Raw genomic sequence first — 14,479 nt, 5'->3', positions numbered from 1 at the left:
TGGGTTCATGTCCCCCGAATCAACTCCAGAGATTCTGCTCAGCCCTGACAGGTTTTAAAGGGGAAAAGGGGAAAGAATCTCAGTGAACCATCAAGGCAGGAGGTCAAGCTCTGTGTCCTCTCCTTGCGTGCAGGCTGGCTGACTCCTCATGAGCTTTCTTCAGATGTTGTCTTGCCCACACGGCCTGCCTGCAGGATTGCTAAGGGGGCTGCTGGGGGCAGACAGCTAGTCACTCTTTAACTGCTCGGTTCTTAATTCCTACTTCTTTTCGTCTAGGGAAAGGACCGACAGGTTAGGCAAGGCACGGTGTGCATCCAGTAGAGCGTGAGTCAGGAGTTAGGTTAAATGTCACCTAGTGACCTCATTTCTGTAAGGCTTGAGGGCAACAGAAATGGGCAAACAGGAAAGGGGCAAAAGAGCTCCTTACATTTTCATTCTGTCGACAATGTCTTCTGCAGAGCCGGAGTTTTTCATTTTAATGAAGTACAGCCTATCAGTGTTTTCTTTCATAGATTGTGATTGGAGTGTTATATCTAAAAAGTTTTCACCAAACCCAAGGTCACCTAGAGTTTCTCCTATGTTATGTTCTAGGAGTTTTATAGTCTTGTGTTTTACATGAAAAGACAAAAATCTGTGATTCATTCTGAGTTAATTTTTGTGAATGGTGTAAGGTCTGTATCTAGATTTATTTATGTTTTATGTGCTGTTCGGTGTTCCATTACCATTTGTCAGAGACTCTCCTTTCTCCATTGGATTGCCTTTGCTCCTTTGCCAATGGTTACTTGACAGTATTTGTGTGGGTCTGTTTCTGGGCTCTCTATTCTCCATTGATCTATCTGTGTATTCTTTCACTGATACCACACAGTCCTGATGACCGTAGCTTTACAGTAAGTCTTGAAGTCGGGTAGTGTCAGTTTTCCAACTTTATTCCCCTTAAATAGTGTGTTTTCTATTCTGTTTCTTTTGCCTCTGCATAAAACTTTGGAATCTGTTGATATCTATGAAATGATTTGCTGAAATTTTGATTGAGATTGTGTTGAATATATAGATCAAGTTGGGAAGATCTTTTGATTCTTTTATCATAATTTTATAGTTTCCCTCTTATAGATCTTGTATATATATTTTTAGATTTATACCTAAGTACTTAAAATTTTTTTTGGTGCTAACATAATTGGTATTGTGATTTTAATTTCAGAATCTAATTGTTCATTGCTGGTAGGAAAACAGTTGTCTTTTGTATATTAACCTTCTATCCTGCAACGTTGCTGTAATTGCTCAGTAGTTCCAGGAGTTTTTTGGTCGGTTCTTTGGGATTTTCTACATAGATAACCATGTAATCTGTGAACAAAGACAGTTTTATTTCTTCTTCCCCAATATGTATACCTTTTATTTCCTTGTCTTATCTTATTGCATTAGCTAGGACTCCCAGTATGAAGTTGAATACAAGTGGTGAGGGTAGACATTCTTGTTCCTGATTCAGCAGGAAAGCGTCTAGTTTTTCTCACCATTAAGTATGATGTTAGCTGTGGGTTTTTTGTGGCTGCTCTTTTTCAAGTTGAGGAACTTCCCCTCTGTTCCTAGTTTGCTGAAAGTTTTTTTTTTTTTAATCATGAATAGGTGTTAGATTTTGTCAAATATTTCTTCTACAGCTATTGATATGATCATGTGATTTTTTTTTTCTTCTTTAGAAAAGAAGTTGATTTGATAGATTGCATTAATTGATTTTTGAATATTCAACCAGCCTTTCATACCTGGGATAGATCCCACTTGTTTGTGATATGTAATTCTTCTTATACATTGTTGGATTTGATTTGCTAACATTTTATTGAGGACTTTTTATATCTGTGCTACTGAGAGATATTTATCCCTAGTTTTCCTTTCTCATAATGTCTTTGTCTGTTTTTGGTATGCTGTCCTCATCGAATGAGTTAGGCAAAATTCCCTCTGTTTCTGTTCTTTGGAAGAGATTGTAGAGTTGGTACAATTTCTTCCTTAGATGTTTGGTAGAATTCACCAGCGAATCCATCTGGGTAACTCTTTTTATTCTAATTAATTGCTGGTAGATTCTTTTGGGTTTTCTCTGTAGACAGTCATATCACTTGTAAATGACATATTTTTCCTTTCAATCCATAGGCCTATAGTTTATTTTCTTGTCTCATTGCCCTGGCTAAGACTTCAGTATTCTGCTTAGCAGAAGTGGTAATAGTGCCATCTTTGTCATATTTCCTGATTTTAAAGGGGAATGCTTCTAATATTTCTCCATTAAGAATGACATTTGGGAATTCCCTGGTGGTCCAGTGGTTAGGACTCTGCACTTCCACTGCTGGGGGCCTGGGTTCAGTCCCTGGTCAGGGAACTAAGGTCCCACAAGCTGTGTGATGTGGATGAAAAAAAAAAAAAGAATGACATCTCCTGTAGGTTTTTGGTAATTATCCCTTTTCAGGTTAACAAAGCTCTTTTCTCTTCCTAGTTTGCTAAGTTGTTTTTTCTCTCTGTTGTGAATAGGTGTTGTATTTTAGCAAATGATTTTTCTATCTCTATTGAGATGATTATACATTCATCTCCTTTATCTGTTAATATTGTAGATAATTATTGTAGATTTTTCTAATGTTAAAACACCTTTGCATTTCTGGATAAACCTCACTTAGTATTGGTATATCTCTACTGTATGTAGTTTCCAATATTTAATTTAGAGTTTTGCATCTGTGCCCATTAATGAACAGCCTGAAATTTTTACCATATCGTTCTTGTCTGGTTTGTTGAGAAGCTTATGCTGAGTTCCCAAAATGAACTAGGGAAAGTGTTCCTTCCTCTTTCTATTTCCTAGGAGAGTTTGTGTAAGGTTAGAATGATTGTTCTTGATAATTTAGTAGAATTCACTTACAAAATGTCTAGACTTGGAGTTCTTTTTCTGGGCAAAGTTTATGCTTTTTACGTATATCTTTAGTAGTTGTAGGACTATTCAGGCTCTTTATTCTTGAGGCAGTTTCAATACGTTAATTTTCTGAGTAATTTTTACACATTGTCTAAGTTTTCAAATGTATTGCATGAATTTTTCTTATCTTTTCTTTACTCTTTAATTTCCACTAAAGCTATAGTCATACCGCTCTTTCTGTTGCTAATGTTGTTTGTTTGTACTTCCATTCTTTGTATTAACATGTCTTGCTGAGTTGGTGGCTTAAAACAGCACACGTGTATCACCTCGCAGTTTCTGTGGGTCAGGAGTCCAGGCGTGGCTGAGCTGGGCCCTCTGCTTCGGGATTTCCCCGGGTTGCAGTCAGGATGCTGGCCAGGGCTGGGGCCTTACCTGAGCATTGACTGAGGGCTGCCCCAGGCGTGTGTGGTTGTTGGCAGGTTTCCATCCCTTGCGGATTGTCAGCCTCAGGCCCCATTTCCTTGATGACCGTTGGCTGGAGCCACCCTTAGTTTCCTGCCACGTGGGCTTCTGTATGGCGGCTCCATGAGAACCAGCAAGGGAGGGACAGTAGAGCCAGGGAGTCTGTCTGCCAGCCAGGTGGGAGCTGGAAGCAGCGACCATCAGCTGTGCAGGGATCAGCTGGCTACAAACAGGACAAGGGGCTGCCGCCCGAGAGGGATGACACAGGCTGGGTGCCTGGAGGCGAGTGAGCGTGAGGGGGGCGGATCACGCTAAAGGCTGTATTCATACCTTCACCTCTAGTCCTTTCAGAGAACCAGGTCTTCTTTGGAAGTACCAGGTAGACCTGCGATGGATCTTCTTTGTCCTCTGAATGTATTTTCTCTCTCATTTTTTGTTTATTTTAAAATTTTCGTTTATGTGATTTACTCAAGCCTGTGTCACTGACCTTGTTTTCGGTGATATCGATCCTGTTTGTAGCTGCTTCTAATGTGGGTTCGTCCCTGAGGTTTTCCTCTCCTTAATTTCTTCTTTTCACTGCCACTTTGTTCCCCTCCTGTGGCCTGTAATCGCTGCTTCTTCGACCTTGTATCTCCTCCCTGAACTGTTTGTTTTTACGTATTTTTAAGGAAGACCATGCTCGTTCTTTTGAGGCCGTAGAGTGGGGGGAATGGGGGTAGCAGGTAAGTTGCTGTTTTGCTGCACTGTTCATTGGGCATGTTCATCCTGCTGTGTTCCAGGGAGACCCTCGAGCGGGGCCTGCAGTTCTGTCGGCAGAAGCAGAGGCCTGATGGCTCCTGGGAAGGGTGAGTGATGCCTGTGGGTGCAGATGCGTGTGGGGTGCTTGTGCTGCCCAGGGGTTTCTGGACATGTTCCTGGTGGGCCTTGCTCCTTTCTGAATGCCCAGCCTCCCCCGGTGGTGACTGCTCAGCGTGCTGCTCAGGTAGCGTGGCTGAGGGCGTTGGAAGGGCGCGGTGGCCTGGCGGCTCTACCCCTCCTCTGGCTTTGGGTCCGTTCTCACCCGGCTTTGGATCCAGCACATGGAGCCGCCCACGGAGGCCAGGTTGGGTAGGTCTGCCTTAGTGCTGAGGCCTTGTGGATGCTTTTCCTGAAGACAGCTGCAGCCCCCCGTCCACCCCCATGCTGGAGGGAGACCCTGCGCCCGCTGTGAACGAGGACTCAGGGGCCGGGCGCCGTCCCCTTCTCCCTCCAGCTCCTGGGGGGTGTGCTTCACCTACGGCACCTACTTTGGGCTGGAAGCCTTCGCCTGCATGGGGCACACTTACCGCGACGGGTGAGTGTGGGCATTCCCACCTTGGCGGGATGGGGGTCTTCTCAGCATGACACTCTGCTGGGGGCGTTTCTCCCTTTGTTGTTTGATTTTCGGGGTGTTCTTAAATGTTTTTAAACTGTGAGATAAGATCAGGATACCAGAAAATGTATGAGCCACTGTGCCTCACTGCTCTGCGCAGCCTCCGGGCTCTTGTGGGGGAGGGAAGCCTCTGGCCCTCTGCCCTCCCCCAGCTAGCCCGCCCATACCCAAGCCCCACACCCAAGTACGAGCTGGAGCAGCCCGAGGCCAGGACACTGGCTGAGAGAAGGGAGGAGGCCTCGGGTCAGCTGTCTCCAGACACCTCCCCGAGGGCTGCTTTGCTGGTGGGTCACGTCCAGGAGGCCATCTGCAGATGCACGGCATCTCCCTTTACCTTCCAAGAGCCCTGCGGTGCCAGCGCCTCTGTCCCCCTTCACGTCCCACGGTGGGCTGGGCCTGAGTGCGGGGGCCCACGCATCCCTCTCTGTGACCCTGAGGGGCCTGGCCAGGGCGAGAAGGGGGGCAGGGACTTCGCCCGGCATGATGGTGTCTCGTGTCTTGCTGGTCTCTGCAGGGCTGCCTGTGCAGAGGTCTCCCAGGCCTGCGACTTCCTGCTGTCCCGACAGATGGCAGATGGAGGCTGGGGGGAGGACTTCGAGTCCTGTGAGCAGCGGCGCTACGTGCAGAGCACCCGGTCCCAGATCCACAACACGTGCTGGGCCCTGATGGGGCTGATGGCCGTCAGGTGGGGGCGACAAGGCCTCTCCCAGAGCCGCGGGGCTGGGCGAAGGAAGGGCGGTGAGCCGGCAGCCTGGGCGGGCACGGCAGCTGAGCTCCGAGTGCAGCAGTGGGAGGATGCGAGGCCTGCGGGGCCCCCTCAACAGGCTCCCAGGGCGAGGTGGCAGGTCCTGCAAAGAGGCCCCCCAACAGGAACAGCCAGGGGAGCAGGGCCGTCAGCAGCGTGAGGTGTGGCAGCACCTGCTCTATGTCCGCAGCCGGCCCGAAGCCACACACGTGCTCAGGCACGTGTGCACAACACACACACGCAGACGTGTGCACGCAGACGTGCACACGGTGTCCCAGTCTGTGCTGCCCTGTTGGGTTTGGGGCCCCTAGGAAATCTCCCTAAAGCCCCCTCAAAGGAAGGCCAGGTAGTGTGGGCAGGAGCGGGCAGGCTGAGCTCTGTCCTGAGCCATCGAGCCTTCTGGTGTCTCATCAGGCCGGGACGAGCAAGCTTAGCACATGTGGCTTCGGCGGCCCTCAGAGGGCCCTGAAGACCAGTGGCCGGGTGGACAGAAGAGCAGCCCCTCGTGGCAGGGACTGCTCGCCCGGCCACGCGTGGGCTGCCCTCCTGCCCGCTCGCCTCTGCCCCGGTGGCGTTTGCTGCTCCTCGGGGTGTCTGGTGGGCTGACTGTTACTGGTGGGTCTGGCAGTTCGGGTCTCTCTGTCATCGTGCAGCGTTTCACATCCTTGTCCCTGCGCTTGGCTGCGTGAGGGTGAGGACGCAGGTCTGTCTGCAGCCAGAGGGGTGCTTATGCAGAGTGGTGGTGGGAGTGTTCAGTGCCCGTCTCCCTGCAGGCACCCTGACGTAGTGGCCCTGGAGAGAGGAGTCAGCTACCTGCTTGGAAAGCAGCTGCCCAATGGCGACTGGCCCCAGGTACGAGTGGGAGCGCACCTGGCCCCACGTCCTTCATGGGGCTGCACCTGGCCCCAGGTACGGGTGGGTGCAGCTGGCCCCACGTCCTTCATGGGGCCGCGGGTGGGCTTTCACCTTGGGGATCTGAGAGTCACAAACACCACCGGTGAGTGGCCTGTGTTGGAAGCAGGTCTGTGATGGTGGCGGGGCCTGAAGGCCTGGGCCGTTTGCAGCTGAAGCACTGGCTTGGTGGCAGGGCTGGTGGCGTCGGGGAAGGAGCTGGCGGGGGAGAAGCCCACGGGCCAGGACACCCTTGGGCTGATCCTGACAGCCCCTCACTCAGAAGGAAGTGTGGAAGGGCATGGGGTCACGAGGTCACGTGAGGCTGGCCCCGCCTTGGATGAGTCCGGGGTTGGTGGGGCTGCGAGGGGCTGGTGGCCCGGGCTGCAGGGTTTGTTGCAGGGCCTGGGGTCCGAGAGCTGGGGTGGTGGTAGGCCCCGCCTGCTGAGGTCAGCCGGCCAGCCCTCCAGCCAGGGTCCCGGTTCAGGGAGCTGTCCAGCCACCTGGTGGAGACGTTGTGTTCATTCCCTGTGTCCTTTCAGGACAACATCGCTGGGGTCTTCAACAAGTCCTGTGCCATCAGCTACACGAGCTACAGAAACGTCTTCCCCATCTGGGCCCTTGGGCGCTTCTCCCGCCTGCACCCCGAGAGCGCCCTCGCCGGCCACCCTTGAGAGCACGTCTGGTCATGCGAGTTCCAGGCGAGGCTGGGGCATCTCAGAGGGGCCGAGGCAGCCCCCTCCCTGCCCGCTTCGGCAGAAGCACTGAGCCTGGGCCTGTGGCACGGGCAGGGCTGGTGCCTTCAGACTTGATTTTCAGCATAGCGTTAGTTCTGAGAACAGTTGGTCGAGCTCGGGAGAGGGAAGGAACAGGGTGAGCCGTGAGGGTGGGTAAAGCACAGTGCGCTGCGTGGTACCGCCTGGCGTGGTACGTGTCCCCTCTGTGGGCGCGGGGCTGGGAGGGCTTTCCTGACCAGTGACTGAGTCCTCAGGAGCGGAGCAGCTGTGCCTCGTCCGCGTCCTGCCTCGGGCCCTCGAGGACCGGCTCTTCCTGTCTCTGTCTCTGGCTGAGGGATGGGACAGCCGCCTGCAACGGCCTGGCAGGAGAGGCTGGGCCTGCCTGTTCACCGTGGCGGCTCAGGCTCAGTGAGGATCGGGGACCAGACGCCGCAGGCCGGCCTGCCCCGGGTCTCGAGCTCACCAGCGCCGCGTCATGGCTCAGCCGCCCCGTGGGGCGCCAGCATCGCTACCTCAGAGGTGGCAGTCGTCTTGTAGTGACAGATGGGAGGCCGAGCGTGAGGAAGGGTGAGGGGTTGTTAATGGCCACGCAGCAGTGGGACCCTGATGTGTGTTGGGGACACCCCTCGCCCCCCTTTGTGCTCCAAGCTGCAGGGAGGGTCACATTTCCAGGGTGCTGCCTCTCAGGTGGCGAGCCTCTGAATTCCCCTCTGGCTTCTAAACCCGTCTGGCTTAGCGTGTGTGGACTTGGGGCTCAGGATGGAAAATCCAAACCCTGGAATTGCCTCTGACCTACGAGGATGAGCAGGAGTGTGGCTGTGAGGGTCACTGAGAGCGTCGATGAGGGTCAAACCCAGGCCTGGTGTCGCCCCAGGGGCCCACCTGCTTCTCGTCCCCCCCAGGGCCTTCTCCTTCTGCTGTTCCTCTGTGCCTCTCCCTGTCTGACGGCTGCCCTGGCTGCACGGCCCCAGTGCACCACCCTCCCTCTGACAGCCAGAGAGACGCCTGGGTGCCCCCCTGCTCCCGCCATCCCTGCCCAGACCCTTAGGGTGCTCTCCGAGGTTTGCACCACGTGGCCTTGCTTCCGCAGCTCTCGTGGCCCCCGAGCGCTCTCCCTGACTCTGCCCGGGGCTCGCCTGCGTCCAGCCTTTGCCTGAGCTGCCCCCCACTGCCCTCCTGCCCCAGGTGGTGCTCTATCTGCTCTGAGCCCCGCAGGGCCTGGGCGCGTGTACACGCTGGCAGGTCCTGCTGGCTCCACCGGCTGCCACACTGTGGAACGTAGCGGGTGTTCAGCTGGTACTAGTTGGATGTCAGCACTTGCCCCAGACGTTTTTAAACTAGGGTTTATTTTGCTGAGGAAGCTGCGCTGGGCCCCTTTGAGATCTGTCAGGGTTGCTCTTGCACCAGCAGCACAGACGGTGATTTCCAACGGTCTGCTTCTTGCAGCGGTCACTGCCCAGCCATGATCAGATCACTGGACGAAACATAAAGCTTCCGGGAAAGAAATGAAAATCAACTGTTACACTGAAACATTATGGAAGGTCACCTATCTTACCAGCTACCTTAATACACAGACATTTGAGCCCCTTAGGCAGAGGCTTGTCGTGCATGTGTTTTGTTTCATCCTGGAAACCGTCATAGATTGGGGTCCCTCGTGCCCCATGTTGGACCACCACCCCTCAGTCTCAGGGAACAAGAGAAATTGTTCCAAGATAAGCAGGATGCACCTCTAGTTATTTGAGGGGAAAATATTTGCCTCAACCTGATTAAAAGTCAAGTTATCTGTCCTGGGAGAATGGTTAACGTGTCTTGAATTCAAGTTGTTTTATTTTTGGTTATCAGGAGCAAGTTTTGAATGTTGTGCTGGGAAGCTTTCTCTGGAGCCAGGTTAGCTTTCGTTGTTCAGCAGGATGTAAACTTCAGATCTGACCCTTTGAGGGATTCTCTAACTGGAAATGCTTAACTCACAATGGAAACTTATCTCCAAGAAAATACTTTCCTTACTGAACATAACCAATGTTGATGTGTAGATTTAAATTTTATTCAGACAATAAAAATGTTTGAACAATTGATACAATCAACTGTTGCTTCCTCATTCTTCTCTCAACTCTCAGCAACTAATTATAGGTTAATTGGTCAGCTTGATTTATTTTCATCTCTCCATCTGCAATGTGAAGTTTTATTTATAAGGTTAGAAACACAAGACAAGGGGACACAAAGGCAAGAAAGTTAGAGGGGACTGGCAGGGATGTCACACATGAGGTACCTGCCAGGGCCTTGATTCTCTTGCTGTTGTTGGCCTCCAAAGTCAGTGCTCAGCTTTCTCACTGATTGTGGGAAGGGGGCGTCTGGGCTGCGCCTCTCCACAAGGCATCTGGTCACAGCAGAATTCACAAGAACCGCCCTCGCAAGTGGCAGCCGTAGGAAGCTGAAGACACAGCTCCGAAGAGCTCGGTAAACTTACTAGGGGCACTGGGGCAGCATGTCTTGACCTTGGGCTCCCCTCAAAGACATGTGCCTGGCATTTTCACTTGGAATTTCTGGTGCTGTTTTGAAAACCCTCTTTCCTCACTCAGGATTAGGGTGATAGCGATAACTTCAGAGTTACTTGTTTTCTTCAGGGAAAATAATTCAACCAATAGTTTCTACTATTATTGGTATGTGACTTGCAGCTTTCCTCCCAGGGCAGTGGTGCCCCAGGGGCCATTTGAGACCCGTGCTGCACATGGTAGAGGACAGCTGCTTTAGGCAGCCTCTGATGCCTGTCCCACGGCCAGGCCTCTTGTGCAGGATGCAGCGAGCCTGAGACCTCGTGTTCCCTGATGCCCCTGGTTCTTGGGAAGGTAGGGGAGCAGGGCTTGCCCTAGGGCCCTCTAGGAATAGGTGAGCGTTGAAGCGGCCTGACGGTGGCCAGAAGACTTAAAACATCAAACAGAGCTTCAGTGGCCTGTTGGATAATACTGAGTGGTCCAACACGTGTCATCTGAGACCTAGAAAAGCAGGAGGGAGGGTGGAAGGCAGGCAGAAAAACATTGGAAGAAACCATGGCTGAAATTTTCCCAAATACAAGACATGTAAGCCCACAGATCCATGAACCTCAGCAGACAGACCAAAAACCCCACCAAAACCCACTTCAAGGCTCATGATAATCTGATGAAGACCAAGGATGAATAAATCTTAAAAGCAAACGAAACAGGCATGTTATGTACTGGTGAGCAAAGACAAGGATGACAAGCGACTTCTCATCAGGAACAGACATGCCGGAATGACGTCTTCAAAGTGTTGAAACTTAAATTCCATATTCAAAGAAAACAGAAATGAAGGCAGAGTGGACCTTTTCCAGACAAACCAGCGCTGAAGGAATCGTCCAGCAGCCTTGCCTTACGAGAAACGTTCAGTTGTTTAGGTGTGGGAAAGAGATACTGGGTGGAAGCCGATCTTCAGAGAATGAGGAGCACCAGGTGGGAAGTGTGTGGTAAGTATAGAAGCTTTCTCCCTTTGTCTAAAAGATTTTTTCTTTAAAATTAACTTTTTTTCTTTTAATTAATTACTTAATTTTTGGCTATGTTGGGTCTTCGTTGCTCCACGTGGGCCCTGCATTGGCAGGCAGAGTCTTAACCACTGTGCCACCAGGGAAGTCCCTAAAATTAACTTTTAAAAGCAAAAATAATAATGGTGGTTTTAACATAAGAAGTAAAAGGTACGACAACACAAAGGGTGTTGCAGGAGGATGGAGGCTCCTACCTCGTGTATACAGTGGTGTGCTACGTAAAGGTAGACTGTGGTAAGCAGAAGAGACCTGCTGTAAGCCCTAGAGGAGACCACTAAAAAAGAAAGAGGTACAGCTGGCAAACTAATAAAGGAGTAAAATAACCCTCCTAAAATAAAAGAAGGCAAGAAAAAGAAGAACAAAGGACAGATGGGACAAATAGAAAACAAGATAATAGGCTTAAACCCAACTCTTATGGACTGAATTGTGTCCCCTCCCCCCAAACTCATATGATACTGCATCTGGAGATGGGGCCTTTAAGAAGGCAATTAAGGTTAAATGAGGTCCTAAGGGTGGGTCCCTGATCCAGTAGAACTGGTGTCCTTGTAAGAGAGAGACACCAGGAACGCACACACAGAGGAAAGACCACATGAGGACCCAGGGTGGGTGGTCTGCACACGAGGAGAGAGGCCACAGGAGGGACCAGCCCTGCCAGTACCCTTGTCTTGGACTTCTAGCTTCCAGAACTGTGAGAAAATAAATGTTGTTTAAGCCACCCAGGCTGTGCTGGTTTGTTATGGCAGCCCTAGAAGACTAATACACCAACCATTTAAATAATTTTATTAACTGTAAAGGGCCAACCACTCTGGTTAAAAGGCAGAGATTTTAACTAGAGATTGTTAACATTGGATGAAAAAGCATGACACATCAATGTTGTCCATAGAAATTTTCAGTGTAAAGATACAGACAGGATAAAAGTGAAAGTTTAGAAAAATACATAACATAAAAACACAAATAAGAAGAAAAAGTGCTATATTAATATCAGTAGATTTCAGGAAAAGAAATAGTACCAGAAATAAAAAGACATTTACTAACAAAAAAAATGTCAATTCATCAAGAAGGCATAGCAATCTTAAATGTATGTGCACCTAATAACAGAGCTTCAAAATACATGAAGCAAAAACTGGTGGGACTAAAGAAAGAATTGGACAAATACACAATTGAAGTGGGAGACTGTAATACTTGTCTCAGCAACTGTAGACAAAACCTTCAACCAACTTGAGGAATTGGCATCTGTACAGCTCCCGGCATTCTTTCCTAGAGCTCATTCACTAAGATAGGCCATGTGCTGGGTCATGAGACAAGTCTCAAGAAATTCAAAAGGATTGAAACTGTACAGAGTGTACTGTGACCACCATGGAGTTAAATTAGAAATCAGTAACAAAAAGACTTAGAAAATCCCAAATATCTGGAAATGAAACAATACATTTCTAAATCATCTATAGTAAAACATAAAAGCACGAGGGGAATTAGAAAATATTTCAAGCTGAATGAAGATAAAAACATGGCGTCAACCTTTGTGGGTTGTAGCTAAAGCAGCGCTTAGAGAAATGTTTACAGGCTTTTACATATCAACGCCGTAGGTAAGGTTTAAAATCAGTGACGGGCTGCCCTGGCGCGCGGCGGCTGGGAGGCCGCCTGCCGACGCAGGGGACGCGGGTTCGCGCCCCGGCGCGGGAAGGTCCCGCGTGCCGCGGAGCGGCTGCGCCCGTGAGCCGTGGCCGCTGCGCCTGCGCGTCCGGAGCCTGCGCTCCGCAGCGGGGGAGGCCACGACAGCGAGGGGCCCGCGCAAAAAAAAAAAAAATCAATGATGTAATTGTCCATCTTAAGAATCTTAAAACCAAAGTAAGTAGAAGGAAGGACATACCAGACAAAAGGGTAGAAGTCAAATGCTACAGAAAACATAAAAGAAGATCAGTGAAACCAAAAGTTGATGCTTTGAGAAAAGTAACAAGCCTCTAGTCTGACCAAGTAAGAAAGAAAACAACCTATATCGGGAATACAAAAGGGTACCTCACTATAGATCCTGCAGAAATAAGTCGTCCAGCCTGCCCCCCTAAGCCTGGCCACCCTTCTCCCTGGATCACACGGTTCCCACATGCTCTGCTTTACGTGCTCCTGCAAAAACCTGCTAATACTGTTTCTGCACTTGCACATTTGGTTTTCTGCCTCGGCTGGACCTATTAGTCCTCAGAGGCGTAACACCTCGGAGAAGATAATAAGGAAATATGAGCTATGTAATGCCAATACTCCACAATGTAGATGATGTGGACAAATTCCTCAAAAGACACAGTTGTTGTCTAGATGGGCATGAGAAGAAATGGAAAACTTAAGTGACTTTATGTCTATTTAAGAAATTGAATCAGAAACTAAAAGCTTTCCTGGAAGAAAACTTAAAGCTCACTGGCTTTGCTGGTGAATTTATCAGCTATTTAAGAGAGAAATAGCAATGTAACACAACATCCAGAAAATGGAGGAGGGAACACTTTGCAACTCATTGTATAAGGTCAATATGACCTTATATATAAGGTCATATTGGTCATATTGTATATGACTCTACAACCAGACCAGGACATTACAAGAAAAGGAGATACAGATCAATTTCCCTCATGAATATAGAAAATACTTAAAATATTAGAAGTTGAATCCAGTGATGTGTTAGAAGGGAAGTGCATTATGACCAGGAAACTGGCAGGATGTTCCCAGGTCCATGGCTGGAGGGTACCACCTTGAGGGTTTTCTTGTGGGGGGGAAGAAATGGCATTGTAAGTGTGAGGGGAGGGGCCAGCGGAGGGGAGCTACTCACGCCCGGCCCTGTTCTCAGGAGGCTGGTGGGGCATCTGCCCTGGGGCCTTCCTCAGAGGCCGCTGTCCACGTTCCTGCCGACCTGTCAGCTCTGTCTCGGGATGCAACCCTTCTCCGCAAATCCCACCCGATATTGGGTGGGTGACGTTACGCTAAGCTGTGAGTCTGGGGAAGGCAGGGCTGCGTTCTGCATGGAGATTCCTCCCCCTCCCCCTGCCCTCGAGGCATCGAGGCGTCCGCTGAAGGGGAGAGAAGACCCTGCTCCTGTTCTGGGCTGTGTCCTCAGGCAGAGCAGCAGGCGACCCACCTGCTGCATTTGGAGCCAGGAAACAGCGCTGAGTTTATGCCCCTCCCGGGTAGTTAGTGGGAGTGGAGGGGGGTCACGGAGGTCACCCTGACCAAGGACTGCAATCTGGCAGGATCCTGCATGTGGTTGGTCCAGACAGCCCTGGGCCCTGACCAGGGGTCCTCGGGTCCAGTAATGGTCAGTGTCCCTGACACTCAGTGCTGGTGGCCTGTGTGGGGACACTGACGTGCTGCCTGGACCCTCTGGACTAGGGGAGTGTGGTTGGCAGGTGGCCTCCAGCTGCCAGCCCCCTCGAACCCGCTGGGGCTGCATGGGCTGTGGGGGCCATCGAGGGGCTCCCGGCCCACCTTCCTTGCGTCCACGGCCTCCTCTCCCTCAGGGGTGCAGCCCAGAGTTCTTGCTGTTCCTGGGACATGCCAGAACCTTCCTGTCTGGGCCTCGGCCTGCGCTGTTCCCTGCGCTGGGGTGCCCGTCCCGCGAGGTCGCAGGCGCCCCCTCCCCACCCTCCCGCCCCCTCCCCTCTGCTCCTTCGTGGCCGCGGGGCACCGCTGCTTTAAGGGCGACATCACAAGGGTGCGGAAGGCCAGGGGCGTGGAACTCCGGGCTCTTCTCTTGGTGTTTCTGGAGCGCCCCTGGGCTCTGGATTTCCACCTCCATGGGACCACGGGCCCGCACGTGAGCACTGAGGACGCGGCC

The 14,479-nt window shown here is 50.8% G+C and overlaps 1 protein-coding gene across 9 annotated transcripts in view; it reads left to right on the top strand.

Moving 5' to 3' along the window:
* Positions 1-9,202, top strand: part of LSS (lanosterol synthase) — a 42,593-nt gene extending 33,391 nt beyond the window's left edge. For 3 of the 9 annotated variants that reach the window (XM_067739731.1, XM_067739738.1, XM_067739730.1), the window contains exons 18-22: positions 4,117-4,182; positions 4,491-4,670; positions 5,263-5,433; positions 6,267-6,402; positions 6,927-9,202. In XM_067739731.1, coding sequence (XP_067595832.1) covers positions 4,117-4,182; positions 4,491-4,670; positions 5,263-5,433; positions 6,267-6,402; positions 6,927-7,058 — 685 coding nt within the window. In that variant the 3' untranslated portion in view covers positions 7,059-9,202. The other 6 variants (XM_067739737.1, XM_067739734.1, XM_067739733.1 and 3 more) reach the window with 5 other exon arrangements.
* The last annotated feature ends 5,277 nt before the right edge of the window (positions 9,203-14,479 follow it).

This window comes from Pseudorca crassidens, chromosome 5, assembly GCF_039906515.1.
Source record: "Pseudorca crassidens isolate mPseCra1 chromosome 5, mPseCra1.hap1, whole genome shotgun sequence".
NCBI classification, from domain to species: domain Eukaryota; kingdom Metazoa; phylum Chordata; class Mammalia; order Artiodactyla; family Delphinidae; genus Pseudorca; species Pseudorca crassidens.
Note: the sequence above shows the minus strand (reverse complement) of the source record. Positions and strands in the feature narration are given on the sequence as shown.